This window comes from Phaseolus vulgaris, chromosome 6 (assembly GCF_051622355.1).
Source record: "Phaseolus vulgaris cultivar YP4 chromosome 6, ASM5162235v1, whole genome shotgun sequence".
NCBI lineage: Eukaryota > Viridiplantae > Streptophyta > Magnoliopsida > Fabales > Fabaceae > Phaseolus > Phaseolus vulgaris.
The window spans coordinates 8,342,651-8,366,518 of NC_143503.1; the positions used below are offsets into that span (position 1 = coordinate 8,342,651).

Genomic DNA, 23,868 nt, shown 5'->3' on the forward strand with positions numbered 1-23,868 from the left:
CATTTATCTTGTCATTAGCTTTGTTTTCGCTTTTGGATGATAAATTGTGTCTTCTTTTGCTTTGAGTCATATGTTCTTTAGTGTTTCTAGGAGTCCTTATCTTTTGCTTCTACTTACTTTGTTTTTAATTGTGAAAGTTTAAACGTAATTGGAAGTTTGTTTTAGTAGAAGTAGATTTAAGTTTTAAACAAAAGATTTCAAGTGATCTTGTAATTTGAATCCTAAACTTTTTGTGATAATTGGAGGTCTAAGAGAAATATGATGGTAAAAAGGGTTGTCATGAGTGATCATAGCTCACAAAGGTCTAGGTTCCACATTGCCTTTCTCATTTTACCAAACTGCCCATGCCACCTAATTGCCCTTTCCATGTCAGTCAGGTGTAATCTGACGCAACGACATTGGAGATGTTGAAAAATTATTTTCCATTATTTATATTAATATTATGATTAAAAAAGTCATAAATTTATATACAACTTTGTTACTTCAATCTGATTTATGTTTGTTTAATAAAATGGTTTAATAAAATGGTAAAAGTTAGAGAATATGAAAGAATCAGAGTGATGGGAAATAAAAATAAATATTAGTGATAATGAAAGAAATAATAAAATATTAGTGATAATAAAAGAAATAAAAATAAATGTTATGGGGGTAATAGAGCTAGATTCTTATTTGTATCGGTTGTGAGAGAAGTAAGAAGAGAGAGGAAGATAAAAATACAGAGCGTTCATAGTGAAGTGAATAGTATAAATGTTCAAACTCTCTGTTCAGTGTGTGGCACCGTTTACATTCTCAGTGTGCTCTCTCTCTCACTCGTCCTCCTCTTTTCGCTTCTCTGTTCGTGCCACTTCTTCTCGGTTCGTTCTCTTTAGTTTTCCCCTTTCAATTTTTAATGATTATTTTGTGTTTTTTCAGCCATTTTCATCATAGAGATAAGTGGGTCAATTTAACTGAGATTCTGATTTTGAGCTTGCCTACCCTTTGTGGTTTGCTATCTCTTTGCCTTCAAATTTTGATTTTGAAAATCTCTGGGGTTTGAATTTGATGTTCACATGAGCAATTCTCATGCTTAGCACTTCCAACTTTTTTTTGTGGGTTATGAGTTGGTACTAAGCCTGATTTTGTCACCCTTGTAGTTTATAGTCTGCTGAAGTTGGGAAGTTTTTTAATCTCTATCTTCGCAGTACCCTTTTGGTTGATTGGTCTGTATCTCCCTCTTCGTAGAATAAGAGGATTAACAAGCCCAAATCAATGGTTGTTCACTGTGTGTTTTAATTTGGGTTTGTTGAGAATTATGTGGTTTTTTTCATCATTTAAATAACGTTAGATGTCTGTATATTCTAATATGCAGATGTGTGGTAGCTGTTTTGTTGCTTTGTATAGGTTGTTACAGTTGGAATTGAATTTAAATTTAAGAGCTCTTTTAAATAGTAGGAGGGAGCAGAAGTGAGATTGGGTCCGGTTATAGAACTTGAATTGAAGTCAACAGAAAGATTTAAGTGTAGTATATATTTATATTTCATAAGATTTAAGGACAATGGCTCAAATGACTAGTAAATATTTATATTTCATAATGGACATTTCGGAATTTATTAATGTTATAAATTAGAAAGAACACATATGAATATAATCTTGGGGAGGTGAAAGAATTTGTTTTTTTTATTTGTGCATAAAGAACGGAATATCGGATTTATATGTTACAATTTTATCGGTGAATGTTTTCATATCTGGGGTATGGTGTGGATTTAATTTCCTGTGAGTTCATTCACCTTTGTGGGGGGAGTGAAGAAACAATCTGATGAATGGTTTTCTAAATTCAGATTCCATGACTAGATGTTATACTGGAGGTGTAATGTCAGTTATTGTCTGCTCATTTTGTCTCCAATCTAATTGTATGCTGGCCACAATCAGTAAAAACTAACATGGAGGAGCACATGCTATGCATTCTAGCGTTCCTCTTTGTTTGTAACTGTATATTGAAATTGTGGATTTTCATTTTGCAATGACAGAGCAATGGCGTCTCATATTGTTGGTTATCCACGCATTGGACCCAAGAGAGAGCTTAAATTTGCCTTGGAATCCTTTTGGGATGGAAAGAGTAGTGCTGAGGAGCTGCAGAAGGTTGCTGCAGACCTTAGGTCAGCTATCTTGATGCAGATGGCCGAAGCTGGAACAAAGTATATTCCAAGCAACACCTTCTCATACTATGATCAAGTGCTGGACACAACAGCCATGCTTGGGGCAGTTCCTGCTAGATATAATTGGAATGGCGGGGAGATTGGGTTTGATGTTTACTTCTCAATGGCAAGAGGGAATGCATCCGTACCTGCTATGGAAATGACCAAGTGGTTTGACACCAACTAGTAAGTATATTACCCCCTCTCTAAATTTTTTAGTTTTACATATATTTTGATTAAATATGATTAAATGAAAGGTGTAAGTTAGTGTATGAATGGAGATTTTGGTGGGGACTTTGAATGACTGCAGGAGCACACACATACATTCACACTTGACACTGTATTTGATTTAAATTTAGAAATACAAAATTTAATATGGAAACTGGTTTGATATTTGTCATAGTTCTAACAAACTTATTATCCCTTATGGTACAGTCATTACATTGTTCCTGAATTGGGTCCAGATGTTAAGTTCTCCTACTCATCACACAAGGCTGTGCTTGAATACAAAGAGGCCAAAGTTGTAAGTTCAAAGATAGCTTTAGCACCTATCCTAGATTGATCTGAAAAATTCGTAATAAACCTCTGTAGACTCTGGACTTATTAGAAGAATTTTTACTACCTTAACTATTGACATATTACAAAGGTCTCTGATCTGCAAAGAATGTTAATTTCAAAAGGGAGAAATAAATTATTTTGAATTGTTAATTTCATTCACTGATGCTTATAACCTTTGTCTTTCTAATATGTAGCTGGGAATTAATACTGTTCCTGTGCTTGTGGGACCTATATCCTACTTGTTGCTGTCAAAACCAGCGAAGGGTGTTGATAAGTCATTTTCCCTTCTTTCCCTCATTGACAAGATCCTTCCTGTCTACAGGTATGGTCTTAAAGTACTGATATGTGCTGGAATCATATATTAAAGTTGCTTCAATCATACTTCATTATATATTTTAGGGAGGTTGTGGTTGAACTGAAGGCAGCTGGTGCTACTTGGATCCAGTTTGATGAACCTACCCTTGTGAAGGATCTTGATGGCCACCAGTTACAAGCATTTACTCATACCTATGCAGAGCTAGAATCAAGTTTGTCTGGTTTGAATGTTCTGATTGAGACATACTTTGGTGACGTTCCTGCTGAAGCATACAAAACGCTCACCTCTTTAAAGGCTGTTACTGCATATGGGTTTGACATTGTTCGAGGATCAAAGACCGTTGATTTGATCAAGCAAGGATTTCCATCTGGAAAATTTCTTTTTGCTGGTGTTGTTGATGGAAGAAATATTTGGGCCAATAATCTTGCATCTTCTCTGAACACCTTGCAGGAACTTGGGGATATTGTTGGGGCTGGTATTTGTCAATTAACATTGTTATTGACATATTCAGCATACCAGAAATTAAATCTGAACCATCTTTTACTTCTGCAGACAAGGTTGTGGTTTCCACATCCTGTTCTCTTCTTCACACTGCAGTTGATCTTGTGAATGAGACCAAGTTGGACCAAGAGATTAAATCTTGGCTCGCATTTGCGTTACAAAAGGTTGTTGAAGTAAATGCCTTGGCCAAGGCATTGTTTGGACAGAAGGATGAGGTACATCATACCCATTGATTTGAAGGCTTTTTTCACAAACTTATGTCATTTTGTTTCTTATAGCCTATCTTTTTGCAGGTTTTCTTTTCTGCTAATGCTGCAGCCTTGGCTTCAAGGAAGTCCTCCCCAAGGGTGACAAATGAGGCTATCCAAAAGGCTGTAAGTTCTTATCAAGATTTTCAATTTGGTTCTTTTACTTAAGAGGATATTTTTTAGAAGATAAGTATCCAAAAACATCACTATTCTTGAAAGGATTAGTGACAAAACAGGTCACAGAGGATGTGATGTGACTGCTTTGTTACTATGTTGAGAAGAGAGAAGCTGAGAGGGAGTATAATGAATTCCTTGTGTTAGGTACATGCATGTACTCTTATTTATAACAAAGAAATGATAGAATAATAAGGAACAAAATTAATATCTATTAATGAGAAATACTCGGTAAGCAATTGATTCCTAAAATCTAGTAGATACTTTTTGGACATGAGTTTCTTTTTGTCAAGGTGAAAATGAATCTTCAATATGCTTCATCCTTTCAAATCATATCTATAACACTCCCTTCAAGCCAAAATATATACATATACATATAAACACACACACACACACATATATATATATATATCATAGGAGTCAAGCTTGTTAAAAATGGTCAGAGGGTACGATGACCATCATAGTTAAATCACGATTAACATCGTGGAATCGTTCTGTTCCACGATTTTGCATAGTGCTTTTGATTCAAATCCCACGTGATGTGGCAGTGTAGGATTGTGTAGATCATTGAGCAATATTGTGGAATCATGTGATTCATGCCACAGTAGAATTGTGCAAATTGTCACCTTATTGGGTCAATGGGCTTTCGATTAAAACCCTCACTCAATTAAAAAATGCTTAATTAAGTTATAAGTCCCTCATAAATTTGGATATTTCAATTGATTCTCAATTTAAATTCTTTTACTCAATTTTTTATTTTCCAATTGAGTCCTTGCTATTTACTTTTTTTGTTAACTGGAGTTGGGCACAACTCTCCTGGAGTTGGGGTGAGGTGAGTTTTTTGACCGGAAATGAGGGAGAAGAAGGTAGGTGAGGATGTGCGGGTAGAGGGGGTCTTGGTGAGGGTATTAAATGGGAAGATGGTTGAGGCAAAACATGGGAGGGTCGTGGGTAGTGTTTGGAATCTGTGATCTTGGATTCTAATAATTTGGCTAGGCTCATGGCCTGGGTGATAGGGGTAGGTTGGAGAACAACAAGTTCTCGTTGGATTTTGGGTATAAAGCTAGAGATGAAACATGATCATTTCCGGGTTAAAGCCAAGAACACGATTACAAAGTTTTTCGAACTACTTGGTATTTTGTGACAGTGTTGGTTTGGTGAAGTTTTAAATAGTTTCATTTGGTGGTTGGCATAAGTGGAAGGGCCAAACAGAGTTCTAGAGCCCTACTAAAAGAATTCCAATTTGTGAGTTGGTGATTCTGGTACATGTACATCCATTTAAACCAACTTAGAGCATCATTTCGCATATAGAAGGAAACCATGTTGAGGTGAGAGTCCCAAGGTATATTGTAATATTGAAACAATTGACCAACCTGGAAAAGCCAATCTAAGGGATCCGTGCCATCAAAAGAGGATAGTTGGATTTTGGGTTGCTGTTTGGAAAGGTGGTTGTTGGTGGAGAGAAAGTTGGCATGGTTGTGGTAGTAGTGAGAGGGAAAGGTTGGCAGGTGGCGGTTGGACAAAGGGTGGGGGGTCAGAAACTAGATGTGGGTTAGGAGGGGCCGACTCTGTAAGTGGGATAAAATTGGGGAGGTGAGGAAGATAGTAAGTGTGTGGGTGAGGGTATCTTGTTTGGTTTCGAGGGTGGATGGCCGTGTTTCTAGGCTTTGTTGGAGGGCTAGGTGTTGACTTTCTGGGTGTTCCTGGGTGGCATGAAATTGGGTTTGGAGGTTGGCTATTTTATCTAATATGGCCTAGAGGAGGGTTTCATGGAGATCCTTGTTAGGTTTGGGCGACATGGAGGTAGATCGATGAAAACACCAATTTGTTACGGAGATGCTAGGTATGGGAAGGAAGGAGGGAAGAATTACTAAAGGAAGACTATCTAAGCGAAATAACAAACACTAGCATAGATAATATCTTTCGTATCCCACTCCTTTATTGCAAGGTGGTCTTATAGACTCGTGATTGTGCTAGTCCTAAGGGCAGAGATCCTAATAGAAAGTATTGTGTCACAGACAATCTCAACCGAATTGACAGCTACTCTAAATGAAATCTGTGAGCCATGCGGGCTTTGTTTTCTTCCTTGCGGGCCGGAGTGATCTGGGCCCAATATCAGCTACCTAACAACAATATTGACGAGTTTATGAACACAATGATTTCCTTTCTATAAATGTGATAGAAAGAATTTTAAATTATGAATTCTCTGTAACATTTATGCATCAATTCCTAAGCTTCCAATGACTGATATTATGATTCAAAAGCACGAATAACTCCCATACGGTCAAAGCTACCAAGGATACCATAAGAATGATCCCTAAAAGTAACACCACAAGCAGCCAAACCAGGAGTACCTTTAGCAACACTATCAGCTATAATGATATTTAGGAGATTGCCAGGTAACCAGAATGATCTTTAGGAGGATTGGCAGGCTTGATTTTGATACGCAAGAATTTTAAAATGCAAAATTCTTAACATTGAATTTCAAGCTGAGATTACCGTGTTGATCCCTACAGAAATCATGTTCTTCAATCTTCTGTAAGGAAATTTTTTTATTTTCAAAACAAATTATATTTCTGCTAAACCGTAATGTCATGAATGTATAGAACAGCAGCTAACAAGCTTGGCAAGAGGACGTCAATTCAGAATGAACAGGACTGAATATATATCACTATGGTCAATAGAAATTTGTTTGCAAGAACTAAACCAAGACATATTTTTTAGAATAGGAGCAATGAAAAAAAGACGATCAGCAATTTCAAATGTACGTTCACAGTGTCAAACCCAGAAACAATATAACAGCCGAGTCTAATGAGCATATCATTAGTTGGCAGCTTAAGCAACAATCTCGAACCCAAAAAAGACATAGCAGCAGGAATAAATTCGTACCAAAAAACTTTGGATAGAGGAAGTGTTACTAGAACCTGAAACCAAAGCATAGACCTATTTTAGTGTTACCAGAAGACCAACAAGTGGAGTAACTAATCCTTTTTGTAACAGCTGTGAGACAAAACCCTACTAAGAACCTCTTAACTGGAATACAAAGGAGAAGGGGTGATGGATGATAACCCTGGTGGACACCTCTTTCATAACTAGTAAAGCCAACAACATTCCCATTAAAAGAAAAAGATATAGTTTAGCAGATTCCAAAACCAATTTAACCCAATGACAGAAACTATCATGTATACCAAACTGTTTCAGAACCTGCAAAAGGAAAGACCAACCAATTTTAGAAGTCTTAATACTTTATTTTTTCCTTAGGCTGCAGCTCTGAAGGGCTCTGATCATCGCAGGGTCACGAATGTTAGTGCCAGGTTGGATGCTCAACAGAAGAAACTGAATCTTCCTATTCTTCCAACCACTACAATTGGATCTTTCCCTCAGACTACAGATCTTAGAAGAGTTCGCCGTGAATTCAAGGCTAACAAGTGAGTGTAAAGTTTTCATCTTCTACCACCTGCCAAATCCAACTATTATTACAGTATGACATTTAAACTGCTATATGATTACAATGTGAATAGGATCTCTGAGGAAGATTATATCCGTTTCATTAAGGAGGAAATTAACCATGTTGTGAAGCTCCAGGAAGAACTTGATATTGATGTCTTGGTGCATGGAGAGCCTGAGGTGTGTTGATGATATTTATTATTAGTAGTTTAATAAAGACTTCTTTCTGAAGTAAAATGTGCTCTAAAACTTAATTGTTTGAAAAATCTTGGCAATTTAGAGGAATGACATGGTTGAGTACTTTGGAGAGCAATTATCTGGCTTTGCATTTACTGCCAATGGGTGGGTGCAATCATATGGATCCCGATGTGTCAAACCTCCCATCATTTATGGTGACGTGAGCCGTCCCAAGCCCATGACTGTTTTCTGGTCTTCAACTGCTCAAAGTTTGACCAAACGACCTATGAAGGGAATGCTTACTGGCCCTGTTACTATTCTGAACTGGTCCTTCGTTAGAGATGACCAACCAAGGTATGAAAACCTTTATTGCCACCTTGCAGGTTTGAGTGATGGTTTTGCTGGATATTTGTCTTACTTAACTTTATCTATTTTTTTATTAGATTTGAAACATGTTACCAGATTGCTTTGGCTATCAAGAATGAGGTTGAGGATCTTGAGAATGCTGGTATTACTGTCATCCAAATTGATGAGGCTGCTCTAAGAGAGGGTTTACCTCTTAGGAAATCTGAGGAGGCTTTCTATCTAAACTGGGCAGTTCACTCATTTAGGATTACCAACTGTGGTGTAAAAGACACCACTCAGGTTCAGTTTCATTTCTCATTCTCATGTTCTAATCTGTACTAGTATATTTAGTCAAATTTACATACATATATATATATTATATTAATATATTGTGATATTTGATAGATTCACACTCACATGTGCTACTCCAACTTCAATGACATCATCCACTCAATCATAGACATGGATGCTGATGTGATCACCATTGAGAACTCCAGATCAGATGAGAAGTTGCTTTCAGTCTTCCGCCAGGGAGTGAAATATGGTGCTGGCATTGGTCCTGGTGTTTATGATATTCACTCACCAAGGATTCCACCCACAGATGAAATTGCTGACAGGATCAACAAGATGCTTGCAGTTCTTGAGAGCAACATTGTGTGGGTGAACCCAGATTGTGGCCTCAAGACACGCAAGTACACTGAGGTAAAGCCTGCTCTCACTAATATGGTTGCAGCTGCAAAACTTATTCGCCACAGGTTAGCTAGTGCCAACTGAGTTCAGAATCAAAACTCAACCTTTCTATTTCCAATAATCTCTTCATACAGCATTTTCTGCTCTTCTTGTAGGTACTAGTTTGAAACCTATATTTTTGTTTTATTTTTTTAGTTATTGCTTTTCATTTAATATATACATATATAATAGTTTTTTTACATTGGATCATACAAGAATTTGAATACATTTGACACATTTTGAAGGAAAAACTATTAAGATGTGATATTAATTATAGTTTTTGTATATTATTAATATTATTATATTATTATTAGTATTATACTTTTGAATTTATTAATGATGCATTTTGAATTTATTTATTTTATTAAAATAGAACCAAGTGGTGATACAGGATAGTAGCGACTTTTTAAGATATCTTGTGTAAGGGTAGTTTTATTTATTTTTTCTGTTTTTATTTAATTATTCATTTAATAGTTATTTTTAAAATAATTAGTATACTGAATTTCAATCTACTAATAATACATTCAAATTTATTAAAATTATTAAAATAAAACTAATATATAGAGTAGTTGTAATACTTTTAAATTAGCAATAACATTTTTTAAGATTTTAAAATGCAAAAAATTGGGGGGTATGAGTAGAGAGATATTTGTGATGCGGTTTGGTTTGATTTTTAGTTATATGTAGTTTGAAAGAAAAAATATTCGTACCAAATATTAGCTTGGATCAATTTTTGTGATTTTTAATTTTCTTAAAAGTTAAAAACATATATTCTTGTAGTTTAATATCAACAAATACGAAGTCAAAATTTAAGAGGAACTTAAAAACATAAAAATATAACACGTTAATATGACAAATTTGACTAATTTACCAAGGAAATATAAAAATAAATTATATATAGTCTCAAATGTCTATATAGCATGGAAATAGAAACGGAGTCAGATTTGAAACCCAAGCAAGTGAGGGATGCTAGGTTACCTCAATTTTTATTTTTTTTAAATTTTTTTATAAAAGTTTTCATGTTAAGTATCATTATGCAATTTGACATCTTAGTTAGGCTAATACATCAAGTAACAACAATCATATGGAATCACATGAAAAAAATATTATTAAAAAAAAGAAAAAAAAAAAAAAAAAAAAAAATACAAAAAAAATATGGGGGATCATACCAAAACTCATATGTTAACAAAAACGATACATAAGTAGATTATACATATTCATAAAGAATTCTAAGAACAGACTAGATGAAAACCTATTATATAAATGAAATGATTCTTTATGAATAAATCTTAAATTAGCCAACTTATCAGCACATGCATTCCTTTCATGAAAAATACGAGTAACCTTAAACCTGATTTTTTCACAATAATTAAGACAAGTATTTCATCGATTACGAAGCATTCACGAAACATTAGTTCTAACAGTAAACACAACACAAACCAAGGTAGAATCACATTCAAGTCATACATTAGTAAGTCCCGTCTTTTGAGTTTCCTCCATAACATGTATAACTCCATAAAACTCAACAACCATAATAGTCTGAATTTCAAGAAACACAGAGAAAGGACAAATAAACTCTTTCATACTCCCACGAAAAATACTTACACAAGTAGCAAGATCAAGATATCCTCTAGCAACCTCATCACTGTTAATTTTAACCCAACATGGTGAAGGGAACTCCCATCTAACAGGAAGAGGACGGAGAACTTTATCCGTACGAGTATTAATATCAAAACACTTAATCACGTTGAAATCCAACATATCATTCTTCATTGAAGTTTTAGACGAATTTCCCACTAGACAAGTTAAATCTTTAATTATCGAAATAGCCCTAGAAACATCAATCTTATCCTGAAATCTAGCATAATTCCTCATACGCCATATCATCCAAATAGAAAAAGTTATCACAACAAGCTTAATCAATTTAACCAAAGGACTACCATCACTCTAAATAAAAGAAAAGATCATCCTTATTAGAAAAAATGAGAAGAAAGAAAAATTTGTCGAACCCAACTTCAAATATGAAAAATATTAGAACATTCAAAAAATAAATGTTAAATAGATTCCTCGTGCTTTTCACAGAGCGTACATATAGAACATATATGCAAACCTTTATTCTGAATATGTAGGAAGCCGTCCATGAAAAACTTTCCAGAGTACTAGAGTTTTGGAAGACAGAATATATGAAGATCAAATGAATTTACCCCAAACACAAAGAACTCCTAGTTCCAAGAAAAAAGTCCTAGCCGATTTAAGAGTGAAACGACTAGACTTATCTAGAGTCTAATTAGGAATATCCTGTTCCTCCCTAACCATGACATGATTTAGAAAATGAGGTATCTGTTGTAAAGACAAGGGAATATTCCAATCACAACCTGTCCAAAATCGAGAGTCTGTATCCGGAATGCTAACACCATCAGATAGCCCTGCAATATTTGCTAAAGTAGTAGAACACCATTTATCATTCCAGAAATTAATAAAAGTACATGCACCAACAATCCAAGAAGTATAATCAATTATAGTAGAATAAAACTGCTTAATTCCAGGCCAAAGAAATGAGGATCTATAAACCATTCTAAACTCGTATTTTGATTTAAAAACCTTGACTTTTAAGAGAAAAGACCAAGGCCTGTTGTTATAAGCAAAGTTCCTAAACTCGTATTCATGCTAACTTCAAGTATATAAAGAGGAGCTTGGCTTTTGTAAAGAGAACAATTGATATTGAATTTGAAAGAAAGGTTACTCTCCTCAAATTGAGTGATTTTTTGTGAGACTTGTTCTCCTTCTTCTAGTCTTATCTTGTGGGTTTTTGGGAACTCTCAAGTGGCGGCATTCTTCACTCATCTTGAAGCCATTCATCCTTCAAGTGGCGTGACCATTCCTATGTCTACAACTACATAAGTTTCTCCTTTCATCTTCTTCTACCATTTCCATTCCATATCAAAACTCTAAACATGTCTTGTTGTTGTTTCTTGAATTACAATCGGTTGAATGTTGCTATTGTTTGATTCTAATCGGCGGAATTATGTTATTCTTCATTTTAATCGGTTCAAATGCATTCTCACATCATTCTAATCGGTTCATCTACTCTAAAATGGGTTTCTATTCTGCTCATTGAGTTTATTTGATATTTCAATCGGTTTTCTTGTTCTTGTTGTGTTCTTGAGTTGCTTGAGAATCTTGATCCTAATTCTTGAAAGTGTTTATTCATGAATCACCTCCTAATCAACTCACATCAAAAGTGGAGCAATTTTTCGAATTAGAGGGCACCCCAATACAACAAATAGCAAAATTACTGTTGCTTCCAATGGGGGGCAAGGCTTTTGCGTGGCACTGTCACTACATTAAGACTTTTGATTTCTAACATCAATCTTGGACACAAATCTTGAAGGATGGGACTCAAAGATTTGATGATGGTGTCTTTGATGATCACGTGGCTGAATTGGCTTGATTAAAACAGGGAAGTTCTTTAGTTGATTATTTGAAAAAATTTGATATTCTGTTGGCTAGAGCTATGGTTTAGAACGAAATGGCTTTGAGTTTTTTCTTGTCAGGTTTAACGCTAAGATTGGAGAAATCAGTTTGTTTACACATACCAATTACTCTTCAAGAAGCAATGCAGCTAGCCTATCTCTAGGAAGATATATTGCAGGATTTGACTAAGGAAATTCATGGGATTTCAATGGGAAGTTCAGAGGAGCAACACAAGAATTTTAAAATAGGGAATCAGTCCCAGTTTTATCATAAATCTGTACTTATAACTACATTACAATCGCATGCTACACTAAGTTCCTTTAAGCCACTCTTAGGATTGGACAACAAGACTATTACTGCAGGTTCTATTTCCAAAAAATAGATTAGTAAACGTATCTCTAAAGGGTTGTGCAAATTCTGTGGTGAAAAATGGGATGAGAACCATAGAAATAAATGTAAGGTTTGGGGAAAATTAAATGCTATTTTTGTTTCCCAAGATCAAATTGAGAAAAAGGATGCTTCAGACAAAGATGAGGAGATGGATTTAATTACACACAGTCTGGAATTGTTGCCCGAGTCGCTAGTACATGTTTCTTTACATGCACTTCAAGGAGTGGCTGGTGGGAGTACTTTAGAGCTAACTAGTATGATTAAAAAACAAAGGATTCCATTTTTAATGGACATAGGTAGTACCCACAACTTAAAGTGGATGAAATCTTTGGGTTTAAAGACAATTTTCATAAATGATTTTTCAGTAATTGTGGTTTCGGATATTTGTCCCTTCAGATATTTTTCCGTTTGAGTATAAGCCTTTAGATTAGAATGGTTATATATCCTTTATAAAAGGGCTATCTCTTCTAGCTTTCCTTTCATGCTTGCGTTCCTACCTACTTGCTTTCTAGCCCCGATGCCAATGCCCTTTCTGTTTTCGAGTCTTTGTAATCTTCTGCCATTCCTCGAGCACTAGCACACTTTGAATTGGTTAGATCACTGTCTTCGAGTCCGGTTGAGAAAGAGATCCATTGAGTAACAGGAAGTAAGTATGAGTAAGATTCGGGTCTGGTTGAGTAACCCAGGATAAAGAGAGTCCTTCATTTCTAAAGTATGAAAAAATAATAGACATCTAACTACCTTTCTTCCATAAAGAATTTCTATTGACCTCCCGCTGGATCCTTTTCAATCGAGTGATTACGGCCTGAAGGATCGAAAAATGTGGCTTTTAGACCTATATCGACTTTCATTCCCACTTGAAAGTCATTGTTAGGTAAAGCATCTCTAGCAAACACTATCAGTGAATTTTCTTAGTTGATCGGAGAAAGGTAGCGAAATACGAGTGCTCAATTCAGATTCGATATCAGGGTTTTCTTCTGTTGGGATGAATCCCTTGCCTGGTAAGATAAATTAAAAGGATAAAACAACAAATAATAAGAATAAGATATTTTTTTACTCATAGAACGGCAAATATACCCCATGTTGAGAAACATACTCCATAAGAGCTATAGTGAAAATCATGGTTGCTACCATAATAGAAGTTTTTTTTTTTGAACTTCTACATTATTAATATGTAGTGGGTCAAGTGATAATAGGGGAAAGAGAGCTCTAACAGTCTTATTGATAGGCTCCCCACAGTCACATGGGCTAAGAATATTTGAGTGGTGGTAACAAACATAGAATGAACAATGAGTATGATCTCTGATCCTGCCTGTTGACCGGAGCGCTGGAGAATGCCTCGTCAAAGGATCGACGTGCGCGCCGCTTCCCACCTCCGTTCCTCCTCTGGATCTATCTCAAGAACCTGCAAAGAAACGATACGGCGCCGCTGCGGCCGATCGCACTCCGACGCTCAAGTCAGTGACGGTATCACCAAATACTAAGAACTGGAACCGTGCAAATCTCTCTCACCAACAGCTCTGTCACTCGCAAGCGTAAAGTGTATGAACTGAACGTGCGTACCTTAGAAAATCTGTTAGGAACTCTTATATACCTGGTGGTTTTCTCTCTCCTGGCAGTTACAGACTTGGACACGTGGCTCGTATCCAACTGTACACGTGCCATCATCTGGAGGCTCCCTGACTTGGCGCTACTTCTACTCTCATTTTGGCTAAGTTACCTATGCATGGTGCTGCCCAGTGCATAGCTAACTCAGGAGTGCGATCTCTACTGAAACTGGCGAGGTAGGGCCTTCATACACCTTCCCTGTGGTCTCGCCGGCCGCCTTCATAATCTGCTTCTCCTTTAACTTCGGCGATGTGCTTGCTCTGGCGATCTCCGACTGCCTGGTCGTCTGAGTCTGCATCTGGCGACTTCGTCCTCAACCTGGCGATCGCCTATTCTGGTAAGCTGGAGATCGGAACACGCCAACTTAACTATCGGCGACTACACGTGCCTCCTGACTTCCTTCCCAACTGCCAACCTGGCGCCTTGTCAACACGCCTACACTGTAACAGGATGCCACGTCATCGCATCCGACCACCAGGGCGGTACACAAGCCCCCCAGTCTTAAGCGAAGACTTGTCTAGCGAAAAGACTGAAAAAGCCTTCGTTAACACCGGTCTACGTGGCATGGGCGCAGAATTCCAAGCGATAGTACTTTCTGCTGCTCTGACGCCCCACCAAACTCTTCGCGCATCGTTCGACACGTGGCTCTCATCAACGGCCATCTTCATCTGCCGTTAGCGCTTCCCAAAACCGTTCGAAGACCCTTAAACCCCTTACGCTCCTACTGTTCCATCACTTTCTTCACACTTGCATACGCTCTTATTTCTTTCTGCGAAAGCTCTCGACGTTCCTCGACGCTCTAGATCACCACCTCCCTTTAACATTCTCCCGATCATCGAAAGGTAACTACTTTCCTTCATCTGCTGGGTTTTCTTGCATTTTCACCGATTTGCATCATCCTGTAACTGTCTGGTGCATACGCTGTGGGCTGTTTTTCCATTTCTCCTTCTGCGTGACTTAGGGCTTTGTCGATCGTCGCAACGAACTCACATTCGTTCGTCTTTAACCTTCCATTCATGATCGAGTCAGCCTTTGTAACCCTCCTGATTATTTTTCCTTCCTCCTTCGTTTGCAGTTGCTACCATGACTCGCACGAAGATCACCCCGAACCCCCCTCCGTCAGCGCGAAACCCCCCTTCACAAGCACACGACTCTACGCAAGTTCGTGGTGCTCCCTCTTCGCAGGCCGTGAGGCCCGCGTCTTCTCAAACCACTCTGGCCCAGGCGACTCCACCAAACGCTGGAGGAGCCCCCACCCCACTGCCAGACTTCAAGACGTTATACTCATGGGCTAACTCAACCCTCTTAAAGGAAACGTCGTCGGTGAACACCGCGGGAGCGGTTCTGCGATTGACCAATGGGGACGAGGCCCACCAATCATTCCACAAGGAGCACGATGAGAGAATGATGGTGCTGCCTTGCCCAGCCACTCTGCCAGTGTGCGCCGATGATAAAGTGAGCGCCGACGGGCCCTTCTGCTTCGTCTACACCACTCTCTTCAAGAAGGTTAAACTCAGGTTCCCTCTCACTCGATTTGAGAGGGAACTCTTAACCGAGCTCAACATCGCTGCCGCCCAGCTTCACCCCAACAGCTGGGCGTTTGTCCGAGCTTTTGAGGTAACGTGCGCCCACCTGGGGTTGCCCGCGTCAGTGGACGTGTTTTTATTCCTGTTTGAGGCCAAGCACCCAGGAGATCGCCTGTGGGTCAGCCTGAACGCCATTGTTGGGAGATCCATTTTCACCATCTTCCAGCAGTCGTACAAGGATTGGAAGGGGAAGTTCATCCAGGTTCGCGCAAACGACAAAGACCCTTCCCTTCTCGACGGTTTCCCCTTGTACTGGGTGGACAAGGGGAAAAAGGAGTCCAAGAGCTGCTTCAGGAGGCCCAGAAGTCCTGATAGCATGGGAGCTTTGGACAGAGACCTTTGTCTCTTCTGGAAGAGGGTGGCAGATGCCCACATAACATTCTTGACCCCCACCCTGATTTCCTTCGAGTTCTTTGAGGACCAGTTGGAATTTCAAATAGGTTAGGACGCTACATCTTTGTCTTGACATTGCTTCTGATATTGTTTCTGGGCGTCTTGTGCGATACACACAAGACTTTGGTTTTATCTTTTCTGCATATGCCTGCTTTTGCTGTCTTATCGTCTTGTACACTTACCCCTTTCTCCTTTGAGCTAACTTATGCACTTTCATTTCATGCAGACACCATGTTGGGTAAGAACATGCTCGCCGATTTAAAGGCGCTCGCCCGCAACCACGGGTTGGCGACCGGCTCCCAGACGGTTCCCAACTCAGCGGTCGAGAAGGCCATCATCCAGGGGCGATCACCGCCTAAGGCGCCCACCCAACGAAAGAAACTGGTCCTTAAGAGGCCAAAGCGGAAGGCCCCCCAAGTTGTCCAAGAGGATGAAGAAGAGGACGACGAGGTCACAGAGGATGGCCTTGTCACGAAAAGGAAGAGGGTGGCACCATCTTCTCCACCTGCCCCGCCCCCTCTTCCAGCTTCAACACCACCATCAACACCCGCTCCTCCTTCTTCACCACCAGCACCACAAGCCCCTTCACCACCAGTCCAAGCAGTTCCATTGGCCACTGCGCCACCTGCAACTGGGGCCCCAGAGCCAAACTTCTTAGAGGACCCCCCGAGCGCCTCTACACCACATATATCAGCAGGAGGGGGCCCTCCTTCCAACACTTCAGCTGCAGGAATCGTTCCAATCGGGGATGAGGTCGCTCACACCTCTCCAATCCTAATCACCGAGTCCCCGATTGCGTCGCCACGCCAAGAAGCAACCACCGAAAATATTGTTAAGGAAGGCGGCGACGAGAACCCTCAACAAGCCCCCCTGGCGCCTCTCCAAGCTGCAAATCTTTCCCTCGAGGTCACGAGGATGTGGGAACCTCTGTCTGCTAAACTCAAAACCATTGCAGAGGATATCCCATCAATCATAACGAGAGCTGTGGAGAGCTCCACCAGGCGGCTACAGGATGATATCTACAACCTCAAGACCGAGAACAGCACAATGAAGGTCGAGGTGGAGAAGGTGTCATTCAGCCTAACGCTCGCGGAAATGGAACATTCTCGAGTGGAGGATGCCCTAAACACCGAGCTTAGGCTTGCGCGCAAGGAAGCTGTTGACCTTCGCCGCAAAGTCCATGAACTTGCCCAAGAAAAAGTCGAACTTGAAAGCAGAATCGTGCCTCTACGTACCAAGGCGAGCGACCTGGAGGCTCAAATTCAAGCCAATGCCGATAAGGTACAGAAGCTGGAGCAAAGGTCGATCGACCGCGAGAAGCTACTTGGGCAAGTAGAGAAAGCAAGAGACGACGCCATGGCTGATCTCTCCGAGGCAAACAAAGAGAAGGTGAAGATGGCTGCCGAGTTGGCCCAAGCTCAAACAGAATCCAAGAAGGTGGCTGACGACCTTCTTCAAGCTCAAGAGACCAACAAACAACTCCGAAAACAGGTCGAAGAGCTGGAGCAGCAGAACAAGGAGCTTAAGCAGCAGGTTGAAGGATTTCAAAAGCAAATTGAAGAACTTAAGCTAAGCTCCGCTCAGATTCTGGTTGCCGGGTTTGATGCCGCTCGAGAACAGTTCGCATGCCTATTCCCCGATCTTGACCTTAGCATGGTGTCGTTAAACAACGAAGTAGTAGATGGAAAGGTCGTTCCCGCCGAAGGCTCAACCAATTCCACCCCATCTGCTTCTTTATAAATTCACCTGTATTTGCCTTGTAAAAAACTCTTGCACATGTGTTTTGAACAGCTACTTATTTCAATAGCGAAACTTGGACATTTCTTCTGACTCCTTTTGAGCGCTTTACTTTCTTTGTATGTTTAACTCTGCTGCGTTTAACTTAGCGATTTTGCAAACATGACCTTTGGCGTAACTGCTTCGAGCCGATTCAAACTTAAGCAATAATTGCTTTAAACAACTTGTACCCCTGAGGCACTAACCTGATCGTAAGAAAAGTTCCAAGCAACGAACTGTGATCCAAACATCGGTTCAAACAACGTCCCACTCGACCCGCTTTATCAAACAAGTCTTTCAACCTTCTCGCCGTGTTTGAACTTTTCACGATCACCTAGACCTCTTGGTAACACCAGCTTTCCTTAGCCTCAGGCTTTGGCAGTCATTTCTTTATCTGAGGCAGAAATGCCCTTTGGGATCTTCCTTTACCTCCCTGAACCCCAGAGCTAGAGACTGGCTGGCTAGGCGTTCTCTTCGAACCTACCTTAGCCACCTTTCAAGCTTCTTCAACCCTCTTCGCCATACCTGAACTCGTTCAAGACGAGAAGGATTTTATCTTGCCTATACTCGCGCACAAGCGAGAAGGTCTTTTAACTCGCCTGAACTCGCTCATCGGCGAGAAGGACTTTTACTCGCCTGAACTCGCTCATCGGCGAGAAGGACTTTAAATGGCCTTAACTCGCTCGACGGCGAGAAGGACTTTGTCTGGTGCCTCAACTTGCCCAGGGTGTACATCTCCTCCCCCCTGGATGCACTGAGGACATTTTCTTTCTCACGCCTGCACTCGCTCGACGGCGAGGAGGTCTTTGATGGGCCTTAGTTCGCACAACGGCGATAAGGACTTTATCCGGTGCCTCAACTTGCCCAGGGCGTACATCTCCTCCCCCCTGGATGCACTGAGGACCTTTCTCGCCTGCGCCCGCACAACGGCGAGGAGGTCTTTAACTTGCCTCTACGTTGCCCCGGGAGTTACATCTTCTCGCTCCCAGAAACACGGAGGACTTTTTCTCTTTCTCGCCTGCACTCGCTCAACGGCGAGGAGGTCTTTAACTTGCCTCAAAACGCGCGAGGGCGTTGAGGTCTTCCATCTGGTGCCTCCGATCGCCGAAAAACGATGAGGACTTTAAAAACTTAACTGGTACCTCTAATCGCCGAAAAACGATGAGGACTTCAAAAACTTAACTGGTGCCTCTAATCGCCGAAAAACGATGAGGACTTTAAAACTTAACTGGTGCCTCTAATCGCCGAAAAACGATGAGGACTTTAAAACTTTAGAAAACACGCGACATATCTTTTCGTGCCTTAAATCATGTACGAATGACAAGGTCTTTCTTCGAAACTTTTGGAAATAACACATATGCAATCTGAAAACACCTTATACTTCGAAAACTCTTCTTTTATTGGGTGGCCTCATTAAAAACCCTCCTTAGGGAAAAAAGAGTGCCCCCTTAAAACTGTTTTAACAGAGACATTGCAATGTAATATTTGTGTTTGTCTTTACTTACAAAGCTCTTAGCTATAGTACAACTTCAGGTGTGTGGCGTTCCAGGTACGAGGGATCGCCCCCCCTTCCAACGTCTCCAAGCGATAGGCTCCGTTCCCGAGTGCCTCGGTTATTCTGAACGGTCCAGTCCACTTGGGTGATAGCTTATTCTCCATCTCGTACTGGTGGGCCTTTCTCATCACCAGATTGCCTTCTCTAAACTGCCTTGGCATCACCTTTGAGTTGTACCTTCGCTCGACCCTTCTCTTCACCGCCTCAGCCTTCAGCCTTGCCTCCTCCCTGACTTCGTCCAGCAGATCCAGGTTCAGTCTTCTCTCTTCATTCGAGTCTTCCTCTACAAAGTTCTGGAATCTCGGCGAGCTCTCCTGAATCTCGACTGGAATCATGGCATCACACCCATAGACCAAGCTAAACGGGGTCTCATGGGTTCCTGACTGCTCGGTGGTGTGGTACGCCCAAACTATTCGGGGTACCTCCTCAGCCCAACTTCCCTTGGCTTTCTCGAGCCTTCTCTTCAACCCTCTCAGCAACACCCGATTAGCCGATTCCACCTGGCCATTAGTCTGAGGGTGCTCGACGGATGCAAACACTTGCTGAATTCCGACCCCTTCGCAAAGCTTCTTCAACAGGTGGCTCGCAAACTGAGTCCCATTATCTGATACCAGGCGCTTAGGCACTCCAAACCGGCACACAATATTCTTCCATACAAAGCCTTCGATCTTGTGCGCGGTGATCTGGGCCACTGGTTCTGCTTCAATCCACTTGGTGAAATACTCAATCGCCACCACCAAGTACTTCATCTGCCTGATCGCCAGTGGAAAAGGTCCCAGGATGTCGATTCCCCAAGTATGAAACGGCCAAGGGCTATAGATCGACTTCAACTCCTCGGGAGGTGCCTTGTGCCAATCGGCGTGCTGCTGGCATTGTTTGCAGCACTGGGCATACTTCTTGCAATCTTCTCTCATGGATGGCCAATAGTAGCCTGCACGGAGAGTCCTCGCGGCCAGAGCTCGACCCCCGACGTGACTTCCACATATTCCTTCGTGGAGCTTTGCCATAATCCTCGTGCACTTCTCGCCGTGTATACATTCCAGGAGTGGGTGAGTGAATCCAAACCTGTACAGATCGCCATCAATCAATGTATACTTGCTGGAATTTTTCTTTACCTTCCTAGCTTCTGTTGGATCTAGCGGGAGGAGGCCATCCGCCAGGCACCGCTTGTACTGTGTTATCCACGTGTCTGGCTCATGGGTGGCGCAGACCTGCATCACGTCCACCTTCTCTCCTCGACATGCTCTAATTCTTGGCGATCTCAGAGTTTCTTGCGTCAAAGACTTATGGCTTCTCGCTGCTCTCTCCGTCGACCTGCTTATCTGAAGGACCAGGTGATCTGCTACAAATGCCCTCGGCGTCTTCAAAGTTTCTTGAATCACTGTCCTCTGCCTACCCCCCTTGCCTGAGCTGGCGAGCTTAGCAAGCAAGTCAGCTCGGGCATTCTGTTCTCGGGGCACATGCACCACTTCGAAAGAGGCAAAGGAACTCTTCAACTCCTGCACATACGCCAAGTAAGCCGCCATTTGTGGATCTTTAGCCTGGAACTCGCCTGTTACTTGCCCTGTGACCAGCAGCGAGTCACTCTTAGCCATCAGCACTCTGGCTCCCATTTCCTTAGCCAGCAGAATCCCGGCGATCAGCGCCTCATACTCTGCTTGATTGTTGCTGGCTTTGAAGGCGAATCTCAACGATTGTTCGATCAGCACGCCGTTGGGTCCTTCCAATATGACTCCAGCACCGCTACCCTGCTGGTTTGACGATCCATCCACCGAGAGCACCCAACGGAAATCGTCTCCTTCAACCCGCGTCGCCTCTGAAGAGAGCTCAACTATGAAATCAGCGAAGACTTGCCCCTTGATCGGGCCTCGGGGCTCATATTTAATGTCAAATTCTGACAATTCGACTGCCCACTTCACCATTCTTCCTGCAACGTCAGGTTTCTTCAAGACCTTCTGGATGGGCAGGTCAGTCATCACTAGTATTGTGAAACTGTGGAAGTAGTGGCGCAACCTCCTCGCCGAAAACACCACAGCCAATGCAGCCTTCTCCAGGGCCTGATATCTCGTTTCTGGGCCCTGCAACACTTTACTCACGAAATAAATAGGCTTCTGAGCCTGATCCTGGTCCTGGGCGAGCACCGCACTCACCGCCCTCTCAGTCACAGCGAAATACAACCTGAGAGGGATTCCCGCCAGTGGTTTGCACAGAACCGGCGGGCTCGCCAAATATTCCTTCAGCTTGACGAAAGCTTCCTCGCACTCTTTCGTCCAAGCGAACTTGTTATTGCGCCGCAGACACTGGAAATAGGGATGTCCCTTTTCCCCGCTCGCTGACACGAAGCGGGATAGGGCCGCCATCCGACCCGTCAGCTGCTGGACTTCTTTCACTGTAGTCGGGCTTCTCATCGCCAAGATGGCGGCACACTTGTCCGGGTTGGCCTCTATTCCTCTTTCAGTTAAAAGAAAACCCAAGAACTTCCCAGCCTCCATGCCGAAAATGCACTTCTCCGGGTTGAGCTTCAACTTAAATTTGGCGATCGTCGTGAACAATTCTTCCAAGTCTGCTACGTGCCTGCTCTTCTCCTGCGAGGTCACGACCATGTCATCAACGTAGGCTTGCACGTTCCTTCCCAGCATCGGTGCAAGTACTCGATCCATCAGCCTCTGGTACGTGGCCCCCGCGTTCTTCAGCCCGAACGGCATCACCTTATAGCAGTAGCACGACCTCTCCGTCATGAAGGCTGTTTTTTCTTCATCCATGGGATGCATCTTGATCTGATTGTAGCCCGAGAAGGCATCCAGGAAACTTAGCAGCTTGCACCCTGCAGCACTATCAACCAGGGCATCAATGCTTGGTAAAGGATACGAATCCTTTGGGCAAGCCTTATTCAGATCGGTGAAATCGACGCACATGCGCCATTTCCCGTTGCTCTTTTTTACCAGCACGACATTTGCCAGCCACTCAGGGTACTGGACTTCCCTGATGTGGCCTGCAGCGAGGAGTTTCTGGGTCTCATCCTTGATCGCCTGCCTCCTCTCTTCATTAAATTTCCTCCTTCTTTGCCGCACCGGTCTCACCATGTTGTCCATCGCCAGATGATGGCACAAGAAGTCGGGATCGATTCCGGGCATGTCCGAAGCGGACCAGGCAAACGCGTCCAGATGCCGTTCGATCACCTTGGCGATCTGGTCCTGGAGATCGACCTCCAGAGATCTTCCGAGCTTGAAAACCTTCCCCCCGATCTCCTTCTCGAGCCACTGCTCGACGGGTTTGGGCCTGGACTCTCTGGCGGCCACCGCCTTGGCGATTCCCAGCTCCCTTGCTTCCTCCGGGCGATTCCGCGCCTCTTCTTCCTCCAGGCCAGCATTCCTCTCCCCCAGCTCAGCATCTACCATCTCTACGTCCCTTCCGGCGACCTCCTCCATTATCGGCGGTCTGGGCTTCACACCGGGCGGTGGGGTGGTTGTGACATAGCTAACTGATCTTTTATTTTTCAGGCTATTCTCATAGCACTTTTTCGCTTCCTTCTGATCAGACTTTATCGTGATTACCACCCCTTCCATGGACGGCAGCTTCACCTTCATGTGCCGAGTCGATGGAATTGCGCCTATCCTGTTAAGGGTGGGCCTTCCCAGCAGGATGTTATATGCTGAAGGGGCGTTTACGATGAGGTACTTGATTTTCTCCGTCCTCGACCCAGCCTCATCGGTAAACGTGGTTCTCAGCTCAATGTACCCCCTGACTTCCACCTGGTCGCCAGCGAACCCATACAAGCACCCTCCATAGGGCCTCAGCTGGTCAAGGGGCAATTCTAGCTGCGTGAAAGTCGGCCAGAACATCACGTCTGCCGAACTTCCTTGGTCCACCAGAACTCGGTGAACCTTCCTTCCCGCCGTGATCAACGAAATAACAATGGGATCGTTGTCGTGAGGCACAACGTCCCGAAGATCCTGCTTGGTGAACGTAATGTCCACTTCGGGCGAGTGATCTTCAAACATGTCCACCGACATCACCGATCGCGCGTACTTTTTCCTCTGCGATGCGGTGCATCCACCACCTGAGAAACCCCCTGCAATGGTGTGGATCTCCCCATGGATAGGCATCTCGTGTTGCTGGGCTTCTCCCCCTGCCGGCTGGGAACTCGACGCTCCTCCGGTCCTTCTGTCCAGCAGATAGTCGTTTAGGAACCCGCTCTTAACCAGATCGTCGAGCTGGTACCCTAAAGACAAACACGAGTCCAGGTTGTGGCCAAAGCACTGGTGGAACTCGCACCAGACATCCGGCTTTGACCCTAACACCTTGTCGCCCACCTTCTCGGGCGCCTTCAACCTAGCAGATATGTTAGGGATAGCAATCAGGTCCGCTAGTCCCATGACGAATTTGTGCTTAGGTGGGCGATTGTATTCCCGGCGTG

The 23,868-nt window shown here is 42.4% G+C and overlaps 1 protein-coding gene across 2 annotated transcripts; it reads left to right on the forward strand.

Moving 5' to 3' along the window:
- The first annotated feature begins 644 nt into the window (after positions 1 to 644).
- LOC137835115 (5-methyltetrahydropteroyltriglutamate--homocysteine methyltransferase 1) lies at positions 645 to 8,920 on the forward strand. Of its 2 annotated transcripts, none has more exons than XM_068643461.2 (12): positions 645 to 854; positions 2,007 to 2,360; positions 2,610 to 2,697; positions 2,927 to 3,054; positions 3,132 to 3,523; positions 3,601 to 3,764; positions 3,843 to 3,923; positions 7,233 to 7,399; positions 7,493 to 7,598; positions 7,699 to 7,949; positions 8,039 to 8,240; positions 8,346 to 8,920. In XM_068643461.2, the coding sequence occupies exons 1-12, from the start codon at positions 748 to 750 to the stop codon at positions 8,712 to 8,714; spliced, it is 2,409 nt and encodes an 802-aa protein (XP_068499562.2). In that variant the 5' UTR covers positions 645 to 747; the 3' UTR covers positions 8,715 to 8,920. The 2 variants fall into 2 exon arrangements, 1 of the variants encoding a protein (XP_068499562.2); XR_016521422.1 differs by having other exon boundaries at positions 660 to 854; positions 7,265 to 7,399.
- The last annotated feature ends 14,948 nt before the right edge of the window (positions 8,921 to 23,868 follow it).